Below are 23,720 nucleotides of genomic sequence, written 5' to 3'. Positions count from 1 at the left end.
GTTGATTTACTTTCACTGACCTACATGCTCAGCATCTTTGCCTCATTATATCTTTAATTTCTGATGCAAGTCAAGGGAAAGTCTGCACGGAGCCTTATGTAAATCAGGAGGAAAAGGGTCCTTATACTTTTGTTAGCTGGTTGATAAAACAGTTTAGTGTTACGTTTGGGTTTATTTAATTGCATATTTTTATCTTTCTAATAAGGCACACAGATCTGTTTCTTTGTTTTGTAGTACTGGTCTGCTAGCTGCAACCTCTAGTTGGAATTTCTTTGTTTTAAATGACCAGAATAAGACTGCATGTCAATGGCACTTAAGGTATTAATTAAAATGAGGATGTTTATGCATCAATGACTTACATTGGAAATTATGAGGTTTAGGAGGGAAGTGTTGTCTAATGCAGGATTTGATCTTATTTGTAGCTTAACTAATTATTCAAGTCCTTTCAGGTTAAGAAGTCCTAGTTGTGGAGATGACAGTCCTGTTTATATGTGTGTTTTTGGATGTTTTTGGGTAAATAATTGGTTGCATCTCTTTGTACGTGGTGGTGGTGGTGCTGCGGTAGTGTTGTCGCCTCACAGTTAGACGTTGCCCGTTCGATTCTCAGTTAGAGCGTCTTCTGTGTGGCGACATGCGTGAATGGGCATTACTTCGTTGAAGGTTGTGCGTTAGGCCCGGCAAGCCAGCACGTCAAAATCTACTGCCAATCATTAGCGGACCAGAGTTTCGCTGTGGCGACCCCTAACCGGCAAAAGCCAAAAGAAACACACAGTTGGTTGCATCTCTTTCAGCTTATGCCCCAGAAATGTTATTAATGAAGGTACAGGAATATAAAATACTTTGTTAAAGTGAATATGCTTACCACTGGTGAGGTCAGTTTACATCCAGTTGGAAGCTTTCTCACTGCAAGGATTTGCTTGAGATATATGCCTTACGTCAGCTGAGGTGCCTGGCAAGTAGTAATCCAACCCCTTCCAGTTCTAATATCCAGTGTGGTCCTTATGAATGTAATAAATGGCTTTTATAAAGTTAGATGTGCAAATGTCACCCTTTGCCATAATGCTGTAAGAGCTGGTATACGTGGTTATCCAAGTTTCTAGATTAGTCCAATTGTTTTTGTTATTTATGTTAATAAAACATTTTTTTTTATTTTTGGCCCTGATATCATTATTGTTGTTGTAAGTAAAGATAAAGTGGGACCTGGCCTCTGATAGATGTCTCCTGATAGGTAGAGATTTCTAGGGGTAAGATTCACACATTCCCATAATTTTATAAAGATAAATATTTCAGTAAGGAGCTGTTTCAGCTTTTCTAAATTAGGTTATGTAAAAGATTGTTTAAGATTGTGGCTGGTATAATGTAATAGTTAGGCAGATTTAGTCTGCACTGTCTGCTGAATCTGACTAGCAAAAGCTGGATGGCAGTAATATCTGTTGTATATAGATTTGACTTGAATTTAATGTGAATTTTGAGAGGTGGATATTCATTGTTTGAGCCATATTATGGTTACATGATATTCTTGTATCCAGGAACTGTTAAAAGAATAACAGTAAGGCCAGAAGATGTAAATTTTACATACATGAGGAAGTGGGAAATAAACTGTTTCTGTAGCTAGGAGCTCTTTGTGAAGTAATAATATTGCCATCAAGATTCAATAATAAGAGATAGGAGTGAGATTCTGGTATAAGTAACTGGGCTTTCTTTCCTTTGAGAGGAACTATATTAACTGGCTGTCAGTGTTTAAGGATAACCATTTAAGGAAATTGCTCTTGGGCAGCCACGGTGGTGCAGCGGTTAGCATTGCTGCCTCACAGCAAGAGGTTCTCCGGTTCGATCCTCGGCTGGGTTGCCTTCTGTGCGGAGTCTGCATGTACTCCCTGTGGTCGCGTGGGTTTCCTCTGGGTGCACCGGTTTCCTCCCACATCCCAAAGACATGCTGTAGGTGGATTGGACACTCTAAATTGGCCCTAGGTGTGAGTGCATGTGTGCATGTGTGTGCTTTCTGTGGAAGGTTGGGCGCCGGGCTGGCAACTCGACACTGCCAATCATGAGCGGACAGGTGATCCACTGTGGCGACCCCTAACTGGGAAAAGCCGAAAGAAGAAGAAGCTCTTGCTCTCACCAGCAACTTGTTCATCAGCTGTTGCATTGTGAGTGCTAGTATGTTTAAAGTGGAAATGAGAGTAAATGAAGGAGGAGATCAAATCACATGAAGACTGAAGTGAGTGCACTTAAGTTCAAGAGAAAAATAGAACTGAACAAAATTGAAGTGGGTGTTAAGAGTAAAGGGCATGTGATATTATTTAGTGATATGGTGAGTTGTTCATTTTGCTAGAGGGAGATAGAGACAGAGTTTGCATTGTAGCTTGAGTAGAACAGTAACCCTGGGTCATAGTGAGTATGTTAAGTGGGGTGGACAGTAGTAAGTGTTGTGGGATACAGTGTAATGTCCTTGGAAATGGAAATGCTGCAATGCCCTGGGAAGTATATATTGCTGCTACCTGGAGGTATTAGTATGAGATGTTAAATTGTTAGCATGAATAAACATATAGCTTTTTCTGCCACCAAGAGCTATCAGAAGTCATAGTAAATGTCAATGTGTCTTAATGCCACCAGGAAACAATAGAAGAGTTTGATGAAGTTATAGCTCTTTCTGCCACCAAAAGCTGTAAACATAGATAGTAACTGGAGAAATTGTAAAGCTTACTGTCACCAACAGCTAGATGCGGAAAGCAAATGTAAAACTCTTGATGTGATGTTGTCAGTTTCACCTTTATTCTCACTGACGGGGTAGGATCTGATCCTTCGGATCCATCTCAGCCATTTCAAAAGCTCAAGGTCTTCAGCAAAGCTCATGGGCATCCTTCCTTTCCCATAATGCAATTCCCTAGCTTCCTCAGATCTTGTTTGCCACTCTGCAAAGGAGGTTCTCTAGCAAGCTCTGGGCTAAGTGTTTCTTGATATTTATAGTATCTTTCCTGTTAAATTTAACCTTAGATTAGTTTTTTCTAATTAGCTATTTATATGTCCGTACCTTGTCCTTTTTAAAGGTTTAGAGTGAGTGTTAGTCCCCTTTAGCTTCTTTCGTTAGTATCCGTTTAAGTTAGAGGATGTCTAACTAACGTTCATTTGAGTTAGAGGATGTTTTCCCCTTTATATCTATTCCTTTTTGCCCCTTTTTCTTTATCGTCCATTTTAGTTAGAAGATGATTATTAAAAAAAAAAAAGTTTTCTCTTTCCTTGCTTAAGATTTCTGGTCCATTTAAGTTAAATGTCTGATGTTATGTGATCCTATCTCGCCTACATTCTGTACTGATGGGGTCGGAGCCGATCCTCGGCTCCGACTCGGCACGCTATACTATAGAGCGAAGTCTCTTATTGGCTGAGCTATTCTACATCCCAGGATGCACCACCACAGCTTCCCCAGATCTCATTTGCCGCTTTACAGCAAAAGACGTGGTCTCTGACTTGGCTGAGCTAAGTGTCTATTTCTTCACAAATTTCTGTCAGAAATTTTTTGACTAACCCCAAAAGCTGTTTTAACAGCTATCGTTGTTGTGTGGCTGACTTTTTGATTAAGTTTTTGTGGTGAATTTGTCTGTTTTTTGAGGGAAAGGATCCCGTTTAAGTTAGAGGGGCCTTGCCCTCGCGCGTGAGTGTTATATTTACGGTCAGTCTTGCTGTTGTGTTATTTTTGGTCAAGTATCCCGTTTTCAGTTAGAGGGGTCTTGCCATTATTTGCTTTTCTTGACAAGTTTTGAAGAAAGTTTCTTTCTTGTACTGTTTGAGAGTCAATATGTCGAAAGAGCACAGACCATCAGGGTTCAAGAAGTGCTCTAAATGCAGCTATAAAATGTCCATTACGGACAATCACTCTTTATGTGTGTATTGTTTAGGCCCTAAACATCTTCAAGAGTCTTGCAGTGTTTGTCACGCTTTTTCCTCCCGGGTCCTCCAAGAGAGGAAAAACAAATTGATTTTAAAAGGGCTTATTAAACCTACTTTTGAGGAGGCTTTATCTTCTTCCTCTTCTCCCTCGAAGAAAAAGAAATCGTCGGCTCTGACCAGCCCGTCGGAACCGGCCACAAAGAAATCTCGGCAGGCTTCTCCATCGGCTCCACGGACTTCGGAGCCGAGGGCGGAACGGTCTGCCTCGATGCCTCCAGCCTCGACTCCTCTGACTTCGGAGCCGACGGCTAGAGCTTAGAGAGGCGGGTCACCTTCATCGGCTCCACTGTCTTCGGAGCCGATGAGAGTTGCCCGCTCAGACTCTTCCCCTTCGGTGCCAAAGTCCTCTTCGGCACCAAGGGAAATTGCAATGGTTGTGGAGTCTCCCTCGGCACTGATATTGATCGAGATGATTCGGAGCCGGTCCCCCAGTCCTTCGGAACCGGTGGAGAAGTCGACTCAAACCCGTTTGATCTCTTCTCGGTCTTCGAGGATGTCGGATTCGGACATTAACAGGGTACTTCAAAGGCTGTTTCAGTCTCCAGTCTTCCAAAAGTTAGTGTCGGCTCCAGCCCAGTCGGCTCCGGAGCCGATTGCCCACCCTGTGGTCTTGGTTCCTCCTCCAACAGCCTCGGCACCGTTGGAGTCGGTGCTGGTGGAGCCGGTGGAGGTTGTCGGGTCGGCTCCGACCCTTACTCCAACCTAGACCTTCGGGTCGGAGTTTGGTACATGGACCTCCTCGGTCGGCCCCGGGGGTGATGCTTCGGGACCGATGCTTTCGGTTCTGAGCCTCCCTCTCGGTGCGTCGGCTGCGGGAGTGCCGTCTACTGTTGTGGCCTCGGGGGTTGGACCTTCCCAGGACTCTGGGGGTCTGGCCTTCAGGGCTATGAGGAGTGCTTTGGCCAAATCTTCTTTGGCCACCTCCACCGTTTCACCATCACCTTCCCTTGGCATGGAGACTGGTTCCTTTGTAGTCCCCCTGTCTCAAGACAGCGGAGCCCTGGGGCCTGAGGTCATCCCCATTGGGGTTTCCCCCCTTCCTGAAGGTCCCTCCGAAACATCTTTGGAGGAACCTCCAAGGAAGAGACAGTGCAAGAGGAAGCACGTCGACTCCCCTGATGAGTCTCTCACCTCGGACACCGACCTCGATGATGCGGAGGGGTCCCCCCAAGTCATCCTCGGATGATGTCTCCTTTGTGGACATCTTGGAAATCCTGAAGCAACGAGGCGACTGGCAGTCCAAACCCCCTTCCGCTGAGGAGTCAGTATTCCTCAAGGCCTTCGGGGCTCAGCCCTCTGCCTCCTGGGTGTCTCCGCCCTTCGATGAGCTTCTGGATTTGATCTCTCGAAGGGCGTGGGAGCACCCGGATTCTGTGGAACCGGTGCCAGCTCGCCCGAATAAATTTCTTTCAGCCCCCCCCTGAAAAGGACTTCCTCTCCAAAGGTGTGGCCGTAGATGCCCTGGTGGTGGCATCTGCTACCCAGCAAGATGTGGCAGAGGCTTTGATGTCCATCCATCCTCCTAATAAAGAGTCTAGGAGCATGGATCAGTATGGGAAGCGCACCCTTACTTCAGCAGCCTTTACTTTAAGGTCTCTGAATTATCTGACACACTTCACCAGACTTCAGAGGGATCTGGTCAAGGAACTTTCAGATACCCTCTCTGGTAACCTACCTGAGCAGTTGGCCCAGACGGTTAGCTCTCAGTTGGCTACTCTATCATCGATATCGAACTCGTCCATGAGGCTCATTTCGTATGCAGCCGAGGGGGCGAGTAGAGCGGCGGGTACAGGGGTTGCTCTACGGAGACAAGCCTGGCTCCGCCTGTGTCATTTTGCGGAGGCCTTCAAGTCTTCCTTTGCCGATGCTCCCTTTGATGGGTCCTCTTTGTTTGGACCCAAGGTAAAGGACACCTTGACCCACTGTGAACAAGAGGGTAAGACTTTGACTGCCGTAGGGGCACGGTTTTCCACTCCCTTCCGGCCTTATCCCAAGGCTAGAAGAGGGGGGAAAATGTGGTTCCGTAAATCTCAAAAGACTTACCCCTCACAGCAGGATGATTCCCCTTCTAGAGGCAGAGGAGGGGGAACTTTTTCAGGAAGACACCGTCCCAGAGGCGGCAGAGGCCCCCGCAACACTGGAGACTGCGAGTCCTTTCGTGGCTCCTCAACCTTCCAGCATCCCTGAAGGATTGCCCGACTGCGCCGCTCCGGAGCCAGTCGGGGGTCGTTTTTCGAGGCACCTAAAGGCCTGGGAGAATATCACTCAGGACCGATGGGTGCTCCGAATCATTGCCGGAGGTTACACCATCCCTTTTTCTCAGCCCCCCCCCACCATCCCGGAAAATCCCGGACCCACCACCCAGTCAACGGGATCTTGCAGCCATCGAAATCTCAAAGCTGCTTCAAAAAGGAGTCATCCAACCGGTCCCCGAAGAAAGGACCGGATTAGGGACTTACTCAAGATTCTTTTTGGTGCCAAAAAAGACCGGGGACATGAGGCCCATTTTGGATCTCAGCAAACTCAACCGTTCTGTCAAGAAGTCCAAGTTCCGGATGGTCACCCTACAATCCATTCTCCCGCTGCTGGAGGAAGGTGTTTGGATGTGCTCCATCTATCTCAAGGACGCCTATTATCACATCCTGATAGATCAGGCGTCCAGGAGACACTTGCGCTTCAGCCTGGGAGACGGTCATTTCCAGTTCCGTGCACTGCCCTTTGGTCTCACCACAGCCCCCAGGGTGTTCACCAAATGTTTGGCGGTGGTGACTGCTCACCTGAGAAGTCTAGGATTCCAGGTGTTTCCATACCTAGATGACTGGCTCCTAACTGCCACCTCCAGGCGTCTACTCTTACAGAACCTAGCAGCCACTATATCTCTAGGCAACTCCCTAGGAATCACCTTCAATTGGGCAAAGTCTGTGTTGCTGCCATCTCAGCGCATACGGTTTATCGGAGTAGAGATAGATTCAAAGCAAATGCGGGTCTATCTTCCTACAGAGAGGATAGAAATATTACAGTCTCAAGTTCGAGCATTGCTCCTCAAATGCCGAGCCCCAGCCAGGATGGTCCTACAACTGTTAGGTTCCATGTCGGCCACCGTTCTCCTAGTCCCCTTGGCAAGATTACATATGAGGATTCTCCAGTGGCTCCTGTCAGTCCAGTGGTCTTATCAGGGTCTCCCTCTCAGTCACCTCATTCTGATCACGGAGACGTGTAAACAGGACCTTCATTGGTGGCTTCTTTCCTCCAACCTGGATCAGGGGTGACCCTTCGTTCCACCACCTCCAGTGGCCACATTGACTACGGATGCCTCCCAGATGGGGTGGGGGGACATTACCTGGGCAGGTCAGTCCAAGGCAAGTGGCACTCCGACGAGAGTCTCCTCCACATCAATATACTGGAAATGAGGGCGGTGCTTCTATCGCTACAAGCACTACACAGTTACCTCCCCCAGGGCATGATTGCCATTCAGTCCGACAACATGTCAGTAGTCTGGTACCTGAACAAGCAGGGAGGGACCAGGTCCTACCCCCTTTGCAGAGAGGCCATGAAAGTATGGGATTGGGCGATTGCAACCAAACGTTTTCTGGTAGCAACATACATTCCGGGGAGATCCAATGTGATAGCCGACAGACTGAGCAGAACTATTCTCTCCCCTCACGAGTGGTCTCTGAACGACAGAGTGGCAACTCAGATTTTCAGAAGATGGGGAACTCCTTGTTGCGACCTCTTTGCAACTCCCCTCAGTACGAAATGCCAACAGTTCTTCTCTCTCACCCCAGTTCCGGGGGAGATTCCCAAAGACACCCTAGTCCAAGCTTGGCCCACCGGCCTGCTGTACGCCTTTCCACCGGTTCCCCTTCTTCCCAGGGTGATCCAGAAGGTGATTCACTTGCAGAGCAAGATGATTTTAGTTGCCCCATACTGGCCTCGTCAAGTCTGGTTGCCCTTTCTTCGGAAATATGCACTGGACGGTCCATGGTTCCTGGACCAGGTTCCAGACCTCTTGATCCACCAGTCGGGACAACATCATCAGTCCCTTCACTCGTTGAGGTTAACAGCTTGGCTCCTCCTCTTCCGACCATAGTCAGGAACCATGCTTTGGACTCGGAAATCATACATATCTTGTCCTCGGGCCACAAGACTTCTACTAAAAAAATGTATAACAGCAAATGGAAGAGATTCGCTATTTGGGCCCAACTCCGGGGATTAGATCCCATTACTGCCCCGGTGTCAGAAGTTCTGAAGTTTTTAGCTTCTTTATTCAATCAAGGTTCTTTGGTCTCTACCATCAAGGTTCAATTGGCAGCTATTTCTAATTTTCATGAAAGTATAGACCCACCTTTGATTTGCAATAAGTTGTGTAAAGCCTTCATGAAAGGTGCTGGGCTGCTACGACCTCCGATTTCTCATCCCGCTCCACCGTGGGATCTTAATTTCGTATTAGGTGCTTTGACCTCTTCCCCCTTCGAACCGGCAGCAGCGTGTGACTTGAAATTTCTTTCTTGGAAGACTGCCTTTTTGGTGGCAATTACATCAGCCAGAAGAGTTTCGGAACTTCAAGTCCTATGTGTCAAACCACCGTACCTGGTTTTTCACAAGGATAGAGTATCCCTCAGGCCTAATCCATCCTTTGTTCCCAAGGTTTGTTCTAGTTTTTGTCTTCAACAGTCATTAGAACTTCCAGTTTTCTTCCCAAAGTACTCAAACAGAGCGGAATACATCTTCCACACATTGGATGTTCACAGGCAATTGCGTTTCTATTTAGATTGGACGCACCAAACACGGAAAACAGATCAGTTGTTTGTGTCCTTTTCAGACAATAAATTGGGCAAAGCCATCACGAAGGTCACTATTGCCAAGTGGATCAGGGACTGTATCAGCCATACTTACTTCCTTTCTAATAAAGAGCTTACAACCACTGTGAAAGCTCATTCTACAAGGGCTATGGCTACTTCGACAGCCTTTCATTCTAAGCTTGCCATTAGTGACATTTGTGCTGCAGCTACCTGGTCTTCTCCTCACACCTTTATTTCTCATTAGAAATTGGACGTGGCATCTCAGGGGCGAGCTTCCTTCGGTTCCACAGTTCTCAGGAGTGTTTTCCAGTGAGCCACCCAGGAATCAGGTGCTAGGGACGCTGTCCCATCAGTACAGAATGTAGGCGAGATAGGATCACATAACATCTTTTAGTTATGTACTTACCATAACTTTAGATGTTTGGGATCCATCTCGCCTACATTCCTAATAACCCACCCTCCTTCCCCCTGCTTTGGAGATCAGAAGAGACCGGACGGTTCAAGTTTAGCCTTTTCATCTTGAAACACCTGGCAATATTATATCAACAGTCTATGTGTGTGTGCATGTGTGCGGACAAACAAGATCTGGGGAAGCTGTGGTGGTGCATCCTGGGATGTAGAATAGCTCAGCCAATAAGAGACTTCGCTCTATAGTATAGCGTGCCGAGTCAGAGCCGAGGATTGGCTCTGAACCCATCAGTACAGAATGTAGGCGAGATGGATCCCAAACATCTAAAGTTATGGTAAGTACATAACTAAAAGTTTTTGAGTGACTGTGTGCATGTGTCTCTTCTTTCTTCCTTTATTTAGATAAGACGTCTCAAAAGCAGGAAAGGAAGCTCCTTGGCTTCAGAAAGTGCGAGCAATGTGGAAAAAAACATGCCTCTTAAAGACTGACTCACTTTAAGTGTGCATTGCTTGGGGCCTCTTCACCTGCAAGAGTCATGCTCCATTTGCCATGGATTCAACCAGAGGGTGCTGATGGAGAGCAAAAATAAACTCATCCTGAAGGAGTTATTATAACTCCCTTTTCTGAGGCTATATCTGGCAAGTCTGGAAAAAAACAAAAATGTGCTTCTTTAGAGCTGAAATCTACCTTGGAGCCAAAGCAATAAGCACCTAAACTGTCAGCTCCAATGAAACCATCAGAGCAGACAAATGAAATTGGATCCAAGACTTCTTCAGAGCAGTTGGAACCCTCCGCTCTGAAGTCTACCTTGCCTACTGAATTCAGGTATCAGAGCTGATTGCCTGGAACCGATCCCCTCTCGGCTTCCATCACCCTTTTTGACAAGGTCAAGATCTCCTACCCGGTCCACCAGGAGTCTGTCTTATGAAGATGTGGATAGGGTGGTGCAGAAGCTGCTAAAGACACCAGCCTTGGCCAAATTATTATTGGATATGAGCCCAAAGGAATCAGATCAGATACAGTCTTCCCCCTTGGCACCTGCTCCTCCTCAGATCTGACCATTGGCTTTGGAGCCGGATGATTCTGATATCCATCTTATGTCTCTATCGGATCCAGGACCCAGGGGTTCCTCTGATCTGGTATTTGCCTCGAACATTTCCACCCAGTCACAGCAGGAAACCTGTGGGAGCCAACACTCTCCAGTTGGGTCTGCGGAGCCGGTTCAAATCTCACTGGATCTGACCCTGCCTCTGGGGGCCTCAGCATGGGTGAGTTCAACTACTACCTCTGCTTTTGAGCTTCTGTCTTCTGCTCCTGAGATTCCTTCTGCCCCGACAATCCTTTTTCAGATCCAGGATATTCTTTGGAGTAGGGGCAGACTGCCTTTGAAGTCATGAAGAGGGTTCTGACTACTTCCAAGTCTAAGACACAATCCCACTTGGATCTTCCTCCCAGTTCTGCGTAGGTGTCTTTGGCTTCTCACATACCCTGTTCACAGGACCACAGAGACCTCAGGCCTAGGATATCCATTAGGGGACTCTCTCTCTTCTGAAACCTCCTCAGAATATCCCACTGAGGAGGTCCCTTGGAAGGGGACCTGCAAGAAGAAGCATCTTGACTCCCTGGAGTAGTCTATCACATCTGATACTGACTTCGATGAAGCAGAAGGGTCCCCATGGTCACCTCCTGAAGATGTCTCCTTTGGAGACATCCTAGAAATTTTAAAGCAGAGAGGTTACTGGCAGTCCACATCCCTTTCTGCCAAGGAGTCTGCCTTTTGTGTGGTTCATGTTTACCTGAAGACCTTTTGAACTCTTGGGTGACCCCCTCCTTCTGATGAGCTTATTGAGTTAATCTCTCAGAAGGCTTGGAAGACTCCCCCAGATTCCATAGAACCTACTCCTAGGAGGCCAAATAAATACATTACAGCCCCTAAGGACAAGAACATTCTTGACAAAAGGTGTAGCAGTTGATGCCATGGTCATGGTGGCGGCCACCAAAAAAGAGCTATCCAAGACCAGTTCCTCTATCCATCCTCTGAATAAGGATTCCAGGAACATGGATAGGTATGGGAAGCACATCTTTTCATCAGCAACCTTTTGCCTTACAGTTACTGAACTACCTTACCCACTTCAGAAGGACCTGTTAAAGGAATTGTCAGACTCCCTCCAAGGAGCTGTAGCCGACCCGGTGGCAGATAAAGTCAATGCTCAGCACGCAACCCTCAGTTCAATTGTGAACTCATCCATGAGGCTCATATCATATGCAGCAGATAGAATGAGTAGGGCTATGGGTTTCAGGCATCTCTCTCAGGAGGCAGGCCTGTACGCGCCTTTGAAATTTTGTGGAACCTTTCAAGTCTTCCTTCATTAATGCCCCTTTTGATGGCTCTTCTCTTTTTGGGCCTATAGTTAGAGATGCTTACCAGGTGTGAAGAGGACGTTAGACCTTATCTGCTGTAGGAGTGCATTTTTCCACGCCTACCAGACCCTTCCCCAAGGGTCAGAGAGGTAGTGGGAAAACATGGCTCAGAAAGTCACAGAGGTCTTTCCAGGACACACAAGGTGAAAGTTCCCTTAGAGGCAGAGGAAGGAGCAAGAATGGAAATCACCTCCCTCACTGCAGTGGAGGCCCACAGGATCAGGGCTCCAGAGAATCATTCTTTGGTAGACCCTTCCAGCTCTCCTGAAGAAGTGTCTGATTGCTCACCTCTGGAGGCTGTCGGGGGTCAATTGTCCCTTCACTGCGAAACCTGGCAAAAGATAACAAATGACAAATGGGTGCAGGTCATAATATCCAGAGGATATGTCATTCTCTTTTCCTTCCCCACTCCCATAAACAAGTCCGTTCCAGATATTTCACCCAGTCAATAGGAACAAGCAACATTAGAAATCCAAAAGTTGCAAAGAAAAAGAGTCATCCAAGAAGTCCCCGCAGACCAGAAAGGATCTGGAACTTACTCAAGATTCTTTTTAGTTCCAAAGAAAACAGGTGACTAGAGACCCATTTTGGACCTCAGCAATTTGAACAAATTTGTGAAAAAGGCCAAGTTCTGGATGGTAAAACTGTAGTCAATGCTTCCATTCCTGGAGAAAGACAATTGGATGTGCTGTCTAGATCTTCAGAATGCATACTACCACATTCAAATGGAAAGGTGATCCAGAAGGTACTTGCACTTCCGGCTAGGAGCCAGTCACTTCCAGTTTCACATTCTGCCTTTTGGTCTCACTACAGCCCCCAAAGTGTTCACCAAATGCATGTCAGTAGTGGTAGCTCACCTGAGACATTGAGGATTCTGGGTGTTTCCGTATCTGGATGATTGGCTCATAACCGCCCCAATCAGGCATCTTCTGCCACAAGCCAGGGACTATAATATTCAACTCTGTTCCTCCCTAGGTATTACCACAAACTACAAAAAACCTGCTTTAGAGCCATGCCAAAACTTAGTCTTCATAGTAGCAGAGAGGAACACAACTACATTGATAGCAAGACTTCCACAAGACAGAATAGACGATCTCTGCTATTATGTAAGATTGATAATCAGGGAGAAGCAAGCTTCTGCAAATCTGGTTCTCCATGTACTGGGGAAAATGGCTGCATCAATCATACTCATTCCCCTAATTCATCTTCATATGATAATGCTTCAGTGGTTACTTTCCACACAATGGTCAATCCTGGAATTTCCAGTGCCACACAAAGTCATGATAACCAACTCCTGCAAAAAGGATCTCAGTGGTAGATTCATTCTCCCTTAGTATCTCAAGGCCATCATTTCATCCACCCTCAAACCCTGGCCATGGTGACCATGGACGCTTCCAAGATAGGGTGGGGGGGCATTATCTAAGGAAGACAGTTCAGGCCATCTGGCAGAAACACCAGGCTCATTTGCATATAAACATCCTGGAGATAAGGGTGGTGCTTTTAGCGTTGCAAGCATTTCAAGATACTCTCCCTCTAGGGACAATAGCAATCCAGTTGGAGAACATGTCTGTAGCCTGGTACGTAAATAAACTGGGGGGAACCAGATCTTACTCCCTTAGTCGAGAAGCTCTGAGAGTCTGGCAACATCCCAGGGAAATCCACCCTGATTGCAGACAAATTGAGCAGAGCCATAGTATGGCCACATGAGTGGTCCCTCAGTCATAAAGTTATGGAAGAGATCTTCCAGAAATGGGCCCAGACTTGCTGCTATCTCGTTGCATTGCCCACCATTGCCAAATGCAGCAACTACTTTGCCTTGATCCCTCCCACAGGGGAGTCATCAAGGGATGCACTTGTTCACAATTGGCCTCTGGGACTTCTTTATGCCTCCAACCTCTCTAATTCCCTGGTTTCTGCAGAAAGCAAGTTTGTTGGAGACAACAATAATCCTGATTGCCCCCTATTGGCCTCGTCAAATCTGATTCCCCTTTTTTCAGCCTCATTTTCAGGATGAACCATGGATTCTGGACCCTACTCTGGACCTTCTGACACACCCATCAGGAATGATTCAACCCAACCTGGACAATCTCAAACTAACAGCTTGGCTGCTCCAGTTCCCCTGATCACCAGGTTTCCTCTCCAGCCAGACATATTTTGTTATCTTTCCATAAAACATCTATAAGAAAACTGTACAGAAGTTGAGAAAAAAATGCAGACTTGTCTCACACATTGTGTAACTTTTGTAAAATTAAAAGAAAAAAAATACAAGTAATGGTGAAGCACTATGTCACACAAAAAAGACTTTAATCCACTGGTTTAGCTCTTTCAGCCCAAAAATTAGGCCTTCATCAGAACAAACTGTTAAAAAACGGTCTCATTTTTATAGCATAATCAGTACACATCAAACCAATCAGATCTCAGTTTTCTTAAAACTTAATATAAAAAATATATTAAGGCATTTGATATGGTAAACCACCAGCTACTCATTCAAACACTAAAACCTCTTGCCATAGACAGCCTAGCAATATGCTGGTTTCAGTCCTACCTAAGTGGCAGACAACAAGTTGTGCTATGGAAGGATAGCCTTTCTTCCCTACTGTCAGTCACCCTTGAAGTTCCCCAAGGGTCTATACTAGGACCTCTCCTATTTTCCATCTTCATTAATGATCTTCATACAGTCATCCCCAAAGTAACCTGCATTCAATATGCAGATGACTGTACCGTAATCTGTTCTGCTACCTCCCCATTAGACCTGCAGACCTTAACCCAAAATACCTTCAATGTAGGAGAAAACTGGCTCACTGAAAGGCATCTTCTTTTGAATCCAAATAAAACAAAACTGCTACTCTTCTCCCCCACCCGGAAAGCTACACTCCCATCATTTACCATAACATCTAATAATGGCACAATAATTTCCCCAGAAAGTAATACAAAATTATTAGGTGTAATTGTTGACAATAACCTTAAGTTTGATGCTCACATCAGCAAAACCATTAAAACAGTCAACAAAAAGCTAGGATCTCTATATAGAATTAAGGCATTTCTAACCCCAACTGTTAGGACAGTTATTGCCCGAACACATTTACTTTCAACCCTTCTTTATGCCTCCCCAATCTATACAAACCTGAGTAAATCTGACCTCAATAAACTCAATAGCTGCTACAACACCATAGCCAGATTTGCCACAGGCTCAGTATATAGAACCCACCACTGTATTAACCTACAATCTCTAGGCTGGCTAGAGTTTCCCTCTCAAATCCAGTATAATCAATTAATAATAGCCCACAAAGTCCTCCATCAGCCCGAAAGCACACCCATTCTCAAAAATATAATAACCCCTTACAATAACCTAAAAACTCTCCAGTCTTCTGACAAAATACTGGCACAAACTGTTAAATCTAAAAACTCAGCAGGTGACTCATTGTTTTGCAACTCTGTAGGAACAATCTGGAATCGGCTCCCTGCCAAACTTACAGCAAACCAGACTATTAACCAATTTAAAACATCTCTCAAAAAATTCCTAAAAAGTCACTGGCAGTACCCCTGTACCAACCCTGACTAACCAGCTTACCACTCTCTTCACTACCTGGCTATCTGTAAAATAGTCAGTGTTTCAGACTTAGTCTCATTCTCATATCTTTTGTACTACTGAATGACATGCTACCTTTTTCAGCCTTGTACCACTAAAAATGTCTAAGTTTGAACAAGAAAACTACAATGTTAAGTTTAAGTACGTATGTATTCCAAGTATGCATATAATCCTATAATTCTGTACTGGTATCTATATGTGACTGTATAAAACTGCTACTGTTTAACTCTTATGTAACTATCCACATGTGGAGCTTTTCTCCCTGGGCCTCCACTGAAAATGGACCTGTGTCCAGTCGGACTATCCCCGTTAACAAATGTAAAATAAATAAAATAAAAAAATATATCTGTATAAAATACATCCTAAATAATGCATACATTTTTACAAGCATGTAAACTATTTACATTATTGTAATAGGCTTTTCTTTTCAACACAGCTTTATAGTTGACACCATTGTTAAGCCCTGGTGCCCAAAATGCATCCAAAAGAACCCGCCATTTGAATGATCGATGTATGAACGTTATTAAGTCATTAGAAAGAAAAAATTGGGCAGTGCTCTTTATAAGCACACTTTAAACTGTGTGATTAACAATGACAGTGTTAAATTTCTTTTCACAGTTAAAGATCATGTTCCAGTGGATTTCACTGGAAACAGAGATGGGGAACTAGATTTTAGAGAGTTCAAATGGCAGGTTATTTTGGGTGCATGTAGGGCACCAGGGCTTAACAATTAACAATGTTGGGTTGTACCCTAATATTTTCCAGTGTATCAAGAAATGAGGAGTGGGAATCCTGGGGCATAGTGGGGGATCTAACTCACCATTAACTGGGAAAACTACTCATGTACTGCTCAACGTTTTCTGGAATTCATAAATTCCAATGCCTTGGATCAACTTATCCACACCCCCACCAGGGGCAGCAATATCCTAGACCTGGTCATTACCAACATGGGTGACCGGTGTTCCACACCAGAGTTCAATTCTTCGTTGGTCAGATCTGACCACAAGCTAATCAGCATAGACATCCACATCCTGCCCCAACCCCCCATTAGGGAAACCACCGTAAAAAATTTCTCCAAAGCGAACTTCACGCTTCTTAAGACAGAAGTGACAAACTTCACAACACCCATGCAGACGGACAATAGAGGCACGACTGCTGAATCCTACACAAATGCACTTTATAAGGACTTACACGAGTGCATCCATTGTGCTGTCCCTAACAGAACCAAGATGCTATCCTCCAAAAAAAGGAAGCCAATCTGGTGGTCCCCTGCCAAAAACAAACTCTACAACAGAAGAAAGAAACTGTTGCAAAAAAGAGTAAAATCCCATGACTAGAAGAACTCCCTGGTCAGCCTCAGTAAGAAGCTGAGATCCCTCATAAAATCCTCCAAAGCTAGTTATGAAAACAAAATCGCCACTTATTCTAAAGACAACCATAAAGTATTCTATAGCTATGTCAAGAATCTCAATGGCAACAGTCAGATCTGCTCTGAGTTACAACACAATGGCATTAAATATACAGAACCAACTGATATTGCCAGCATCCTGGCAGATAGGTTCAGTGCTAACTTTACCCTCCCCTCACCCCCTAAAGGGCCCATCTGTATACCGGAAGAATGCAGAGTTCCTGTAATCACGGTTGCACAGGTAAAAAACACACTCTCCAAACCAAGAGCACAGCATCCATGGGACCTGACAACATCCCAGGCTGCGTTCTACATGAACTACAGAATGAACTGGCACCCCACCTAAGCACCATGTTCAATCATAGTCTCACCTCTGGCTTTGTTCCCACTGAATGATGCACAGAGACGGTTACCCCACTCCACAAAGGGGGAACCACCACGTACCCCGGGAACTACCGCCCCATTAGCCTAACGAGCCTGGTCTGCAAGGCCATGGAATGTATGATCATGGAACTTATAAACAAAGACATTGGTAATCGCCAAACTCTGGACCCCACCCAGTTCGGGTTTGTAAAAGGCAGATCATGTCTCCTAAACCTGATTGACTTCTTTGAAGCAGTCACCAAAGCTGTAGACAAGGGTAAGGTGGTTCACACAGCCTATCTAGATCTCACCAAGGCTTTTGACATCATCCCCCACTCTGGAATTATAGATAAGCTCACTAAACTAGGTATAAATCCCTATGTCACAAGATGGGTTGCCAACTGACTCACTGACAGAACCCACACCGTAAAAGTAGCAAACTCCAAATCCAGCTTAAGACCAGTGATAAGTGGAGTACCACAGGGTTCAGTCCAGGGTCCTCTCATGTTTGGTATCTACTTTTCTGAAGTACAGGCTAACACAGAAGGTCTTTGGCTAATGAAGTTCGCAGATGACTGCAAACTAGGAGCCATAATGAAACTCCTAATGATATGGACATCCTACAAAAGGGCCTCACTGAGACAGATGCCTGGTGTCAAAGCCATGGCCTCAAGCTCAATGCCAAAAAGTTCATTGTCATTCCCTTTGGTAAAAACTCTGTAACCATGAGCTACCACATAGATTTTAGTCTACTTAACACCGAAAGTGTGATAAGAGACCTTGGGACACAGGTGGACAAATGTCTCTCCTTTGATAATCACATTGCCTCAGTAGTCAGAAAATCCTTCTATGTGGCACACCTCATCACAAAAGGTTTCTCATCCAGGAAAAAAGAGGTCATTGTTCCCCTCTACTCATCACTCATTACACCCATTATAGAGTACTACACCTGTTTTGGTATGTACCTCACAAGACATCTACAACAACTGGAAAGGCCGCAGAAATACCTCACAAAGAGGATTACTGGCCTCAAACAGATGCCCTACGCAGACCGTCTCAAAAAAACTCCAGCTTTACTCTGGTGCATATTGCCTACTCAGAGGCGATCTCTGCCTAACATACAAAGCTATGTCAAACCCAGAGCTGTTGGACATGCTCCACTTAAAGAAATCCCAATCCCTCCAAGCTACACGCTCTAGGGACCTAAACCTGTTCACCACAATAAGCAGAACATGCTGGAGGGATAGACTGCTGTCCCAGAGACTTTCCATACTCTGGAACAAACTACCTATCTATATCAAACAAAGCTCCTCATTAGCACTCTTCAAGAAAAATCTTGATTGGATGGGAAATAGAAAATTCACCCTGGGGATCACCTCTGTGGCTCTGCTCGACAGTGGCACAGGAAAATATTTTTTTTGGGTGGCGAAAGCCAGGGTACCTTTTTGGTTAGGCTTGTATAGGCCTTAGAGCTGATAGCTTAGTACCTACCTATGAACCTATGAATATATGAATATACAGTATAATCACTAATACACTCCCAACATCTGATGTCCTTGTTTGTAGAAAAGCGCATTTTTTCAGTCAAAATGTTGACCTTGCTCTTATTATTTATATTTATTTATTTATTTTTATTAAAGCAATAAATCATATTTAGGTGTGGGTACTGCAAGTTTTCACCTACTTTTGTTCTTTGATTATGAGCACAAAAAGCAGTTACTTATTACTAAAGTCAGCCATGGGTAAGCCTTCATTACCCACATCCAGATGTGATTTATTGCTATTTTACAATTGCATTACTAAAAAGAATGCCTTATTTTTTTACTTTAATTTTTACTAAGTAATGCTAGTCTTTGCTTCTTTGTCACTCCATCTTCTCTCACCAATTAAGTTTTTTGTTGAAACTTGATGATATACTCTATATCCACCTACTTCGGTATGTGATGCTAGAACAGTGTATCAGTATGATAACGTTCCTGTTACTTTGGTAGAACAGGGGTGGTAATTTACTTGCAAATGTATAATTAATGTTTGTGACACATTGCTGGAGTATTGATAAACTGTGCATTATGTTAATTTTACAGTTTGCAATCAAAATGTATAAAAATATTAAAACTAGCTCATAGTTCAAAGAACATCAAGTTCTATATCTAAGCTGTATCATTTTTTACAAACTGATCAGACCTTAATGGCATTTGATTTTAACAGGCTTTATAATGCAAAGCTGAAAATAAAATGTTTTGTTTCTTGTCTTATTTGTAGTGTGAAGACCTTCTCCCAACCATGTTATGCAGTTCCACCGCCTCCTATGCCAGGTAAGGAGGTGAAGGAAGAACCTCAAGATGAGAGGGATGCATTACACACTGTCTTTGGCTGCAGGTGTGATCCCCAAAGACAGTTAGCCATTTGCAGGGGTATGATACAGACAATGAAATTATCTTGGATAAGAACAGAGTCTCAAAAGGCATGCAATATCTGTTTAGAAGTAATAACATTGACAGTGCATCTGTAGGACATTGATGGTGTTTTTGCTGCTTTTAGAGAAGGAGATATTGGAAGGTAGTCTTGTTGTCTACCAGTAAGCAACTAACATCCATATATTTGTCCCACTAAGTGTCTGATGCAGTTACAATAATCGAAGGAAGCTCATAATTGTCACTAAGTGCTCACTAAAAACTATGCACAGCCTAACTAAACCACAGGTTATATAAACAGATGCTTAATCTGGTAATAAGAATCACTGAAAGGATTCTGTGTGAGATACATACACATGATATTCAGTGACCAGAGGTGATGCACAGAAAGAAAATGACAAAGTGCCTACATCAGGTTTATGGATAACAGCATATCAGACTTACAAAATAGATATGCTTCAGTGCACCAAGCCAGCATGCAGTACATATTTTTACTAGTTTGTTACAGTGCACCAAATCAGTAAGTGATGTGTACTGTAGATACAGATGAGCAACTCTACATGAATAACGGTGCTAATGCAGAGAGTCAACTATTCTGTGTATCCAAGCTGTCATCTGACACTGCATAACAGTGCAGTTAAAGAGTGCTAGTCACTGGCCAGAAGCCATAGCCGTGCCAAAGCTGGCTAACACTAGTATTTGCACAGAATCTCCAAAGCCCAGGCATGCCCAGCAGCCAGTACTGGTAGGGCGTAGCTATTCTGCAGTCTCATCAGAAAGTAACTCCGTGCACATTGTGTCTGTACAGCCCTGTAGGGGTCTGCAATGTTGATAAACAGTGATATCAGTCACTGAGTGCAAAAACCCTAATGTGATACAACTGTGGGCTGTGTGCAGGAATGCTTAATAATGCAGATGCACTTTATTGATCCTAAGAACTGAATTTTTCAGTCCGGCTTATTAGTCAGTCCATTTGATGTACAGTGCCATACAGCTCTTTTCTCAGAGCCATAAAGAGCAGTACACGAATAATGTCACACACTCACAGCACACCCACACACACACACACCTGTATCTGCAGAGTTTCCTTTGAGTTCTTTACACATTTTTATGTTGCTTTAATGTAACTTCAGATTTCTTTTGATATATGTACATGCATCTTCTTGACATAAACTGTACAGTACATTAAATAAGTACAGTAAATAAATAGTATTTTTCATACAGCATTGATTTCAAACGTGTAACTGATGTGGACAGGTAACATTAAACAGTGCAGGTGTTCACTGTAGCTGAGTTTGCATTGTTGTGCTGCTGTGTGGTAGAACAGTTCACGAATACTGTCTTGTTGCATTGTGCAAGGGTAAGTCGCATTCTCAGTTTCTGTCAAATTGTTGTCAGAAGTACAAAAAAATAACTTCCTGGTGAAAGAGCCTATAATTTAACTTTCTTTTACAATGCGCCTTCTCATCCCAAGAGCAGGGTGAACAGGCAGTGTTGACAAAATATAACTCGTATCTATCTTCACGGCTTGTACAGTGTCTGCCCATCCATTGAGTGACCATCCACATTTTTCCATATCTGTCTCTGTGGTTAAATCAAGCAGTAGAGACATCCTTGTTTTGTGATGCATGTATGCCTACCCTTTATACACTAAACTGTACACAATAGCAATGACATAATTTACTTGTTGTCGTTTTGATGTCATGTAGGGTCACAGTGTTTTTTATTAATGTACTGTGCTTTGTATTTCTGAACCAGTGAGCCTTAGCAATAGGTCAGTTGTATTGAACACTTACTGTTTCATTCTTAATACTTTTGGAGGTATTTTAACAAATTTGTGTTGTAATGGCTATGTGTCTGAATGCTTTTTCCATCCTTGGTTAAACAGATATTTTTGCACTGGTAATTGTAGATTTCCAGTGCTAAGATTACTCCATTCAGACAATCAAATGGCCCATTTTGTGGTATATTTTAGATGTGTTCTCTGGTATTAAGATGATTCGCAGTCAGTTGTTCTGATCACCTGAGCTGATGTCACTTTTGCTGGAACAATAACTGCTACTGGATGAAGAAACACTGGTTGTACATGCAGCTCAACAAACAGAACTGGACAAACGGTTGTAGGTACTTAAGGAAGCAAGCAGATGAAAGCAACACAAAACAATTTCTCAGATGGTATTCATTAAAAATGTTAAAAAAGGAAGTCTTTAAAGTGTAGGGTATTTGCATGGGCTGGGCTAGTTAACGGATAGTCCATGTTGTCGTTAAAGTTACCAGAAAACAAAATATAGCATCCAGTTAGCATGACAGCCACCAAGCTTCCGCCCTGACATAGGAAACAGTAGAAGAGAGTGGTCCCAACAATCACTGAAGAAACATATCATGTACAAAACACCAGTTGACTATGCCCCACAAATTAGCAGCATCACAGCACACAGCTGTGATATGTAGCAGCACCATAGCACAAAGCTGTGATACATAGTAGCACCATAGCACAAAGCTGTGATACATAGCAGCACCATATCACAAAGCTGTGATACATTACAGCATTATAGCACACAGCTGTGATTCGTAGCATCATCATAGCACACAGCTGTAATTTGTAGCATCATCATAGCACACAGCTGTGATTTTTAGCATCATCATAGCACACAGCTGTGATAAGTAGCCGCATCATAGCACACAGCTATGATACATAGCAGTATCACTGCACAAAGCTGTGATACTTAGCAGCATCATAGCACAAAGCTGTGATATGTAGCAGCATCATAGCACACAGCTATGATAAGTAGCAGCATCAGTGCACAAAGCTGTGATACACAGCAGCACAGAGTTGTGATACATTGCAGCATCATAGCACACAGTTGTATTTCATAGCATCATCATAGCACAAAGCTGTGATATGTAGCAGCATCATAGCACACAGCTATGATGTGTAGCAGAATCACTGCACAAAGCTGTGATACGTAGCAGCATCATAACACACAACTGTGATATGTAGCAGCATCGTAACACACAACTGTGATATGTAGGAACATCATAGCACACAGCTGTGATATGTAGCAGCATCATAACACAAAACTGTGATATGTGGCAGCATCATAGCACACAGCTGTGATACGTAGCAGCACCATAGCACAAAGCTATGATACACAGCAGCATCATAGCACACAGCTGTGATATGTAGCAGCACCATAGCACACAGCTGTGATACTTGGCAGCATCATAACACACAACTGTGATATGTAGCAGCATCATAGCAGACAGCTGTGATACACAACAGCATCATAACACAAAGCTGTGATACGTAGCAGCATCATAGCACACAGCTGTGATTCTTAGCATCATCATAGCACAAAGCTGTGATATGTAGCAGCATCATAGCACACAGCTGTGATACATAGCAGCATCACTGCACAAAGCTGTGATACCTAGCAGCATTATAACACACAGCTCTGATACATAGCAGCATCATAGTACAAAGCTGTGATACATAACAGTATCATAGTACAAAGCTGTGATGCGTAGCAGCACCAAAGCACACAGATGTGATACATAGCAGCATCAATAGCACACAGCTGTGATACATAGCAGCATCGTAGCACACTGTCATATGTAGCAGCATCATAGCACACAACTGTGATATGTAGCAGCATCATGGTACAAAGCTGTGATATGTAGCAGCACCATAGCATAAAGCTGTGATACACAGCAGCATCATAGCACAAAGCCATGATATGTAGCAGCATCATAGCACACAGCTGTGATACGTAGCAGCAGTATAGCACAAAGCTGTGATGCACAGCAGCATCATAGCACAAAGCCATAAGATGTAGCAGCATCATAGCACAAATGAGCTATGTAGCACCATCACTGCACAAAGCTGTGATACGTAACAGCATCATAACACACAGCTGTGATACACAGCAACATCAATAGCACACAGCTGTGATACGTAGCAGCATTGTAGCACACTGTCATATGTAGCAGCATCATAGCATAAAGCTGTGATGCATAGCAGCATCATAGCACACAGCCATGATACATAGCACCATAGCACAAAGCTGTGATACACAGCAGTATCGTAGCATACAGCCGTGATTCATAGCATCATCATAGCACAAAGCTGCGATATGTAGCAACATCATACCACACAGCTGTGATAGGGTAGCAGTGTCATAACACACAGCTGTGATACATAGCAGCACCATAACACCAAGCAGTGATACACAGCAACATCATAGCACACAGCTCTGATTCATAGCATCATCTTAGCACAAAGCTGTGATATGTAGCAGCATCATAGCACACAACTGTGTTACATAGCAGCATCATAGTACAAAGCTGTGATACCTAGCAGCATCAT

The 23,720-nt window shown here is 44.1% G+C and overlaps 1 protein-coding gene across 4 annotated transcripts in view; it reads left to right on the top strand.

The window, feature by feature from the left end:
• The window catches only part of LOC122815190 (transcriptional enhancer factor TEF-3-like), a 2,337,692-nt gene that overhangs the window by 1,790,074 nt on the left and 523,898 nt on the right, over window positions 1-23,720 (top strand). For 2 of the 4 annotated variants that reach the window (XM_044087472.1, XM_044087474.1), the window contains one exon: window positions 19,203-19,354. In XM_044087472.1, the coding sequence (XP_043943407.1) occupies window positions 19,203-19,354 (152 nt within the window). The remainder of the gene's footprint in view (window positions 1-19,202; window positions 19,355-23,720) is intronic. The other 2 variants (XM_044087473.1, XM_044087475.1) reach the window with 1 other exon arrangement.

This window comes from Protopterus annectens, chromosome 11.part0 (assembly GCF_019279795.1).
Source record: "Protopterus annectens isolate FY-2018-M chromosome 11.part0, PAN1.0, whole genome shotgun sequence".
In the NCBI taxonomy this organism is placed as follows: Eukaryota; Metazoa; Chordata; order Ceratodontiformes; family Protopteridae; genus Protopterus; species Protopterus annectens.
Note: the sequence above shows the minus strand (reverse complement) of the source record. Positions and strands in the feature narration are given on the sequence as shown.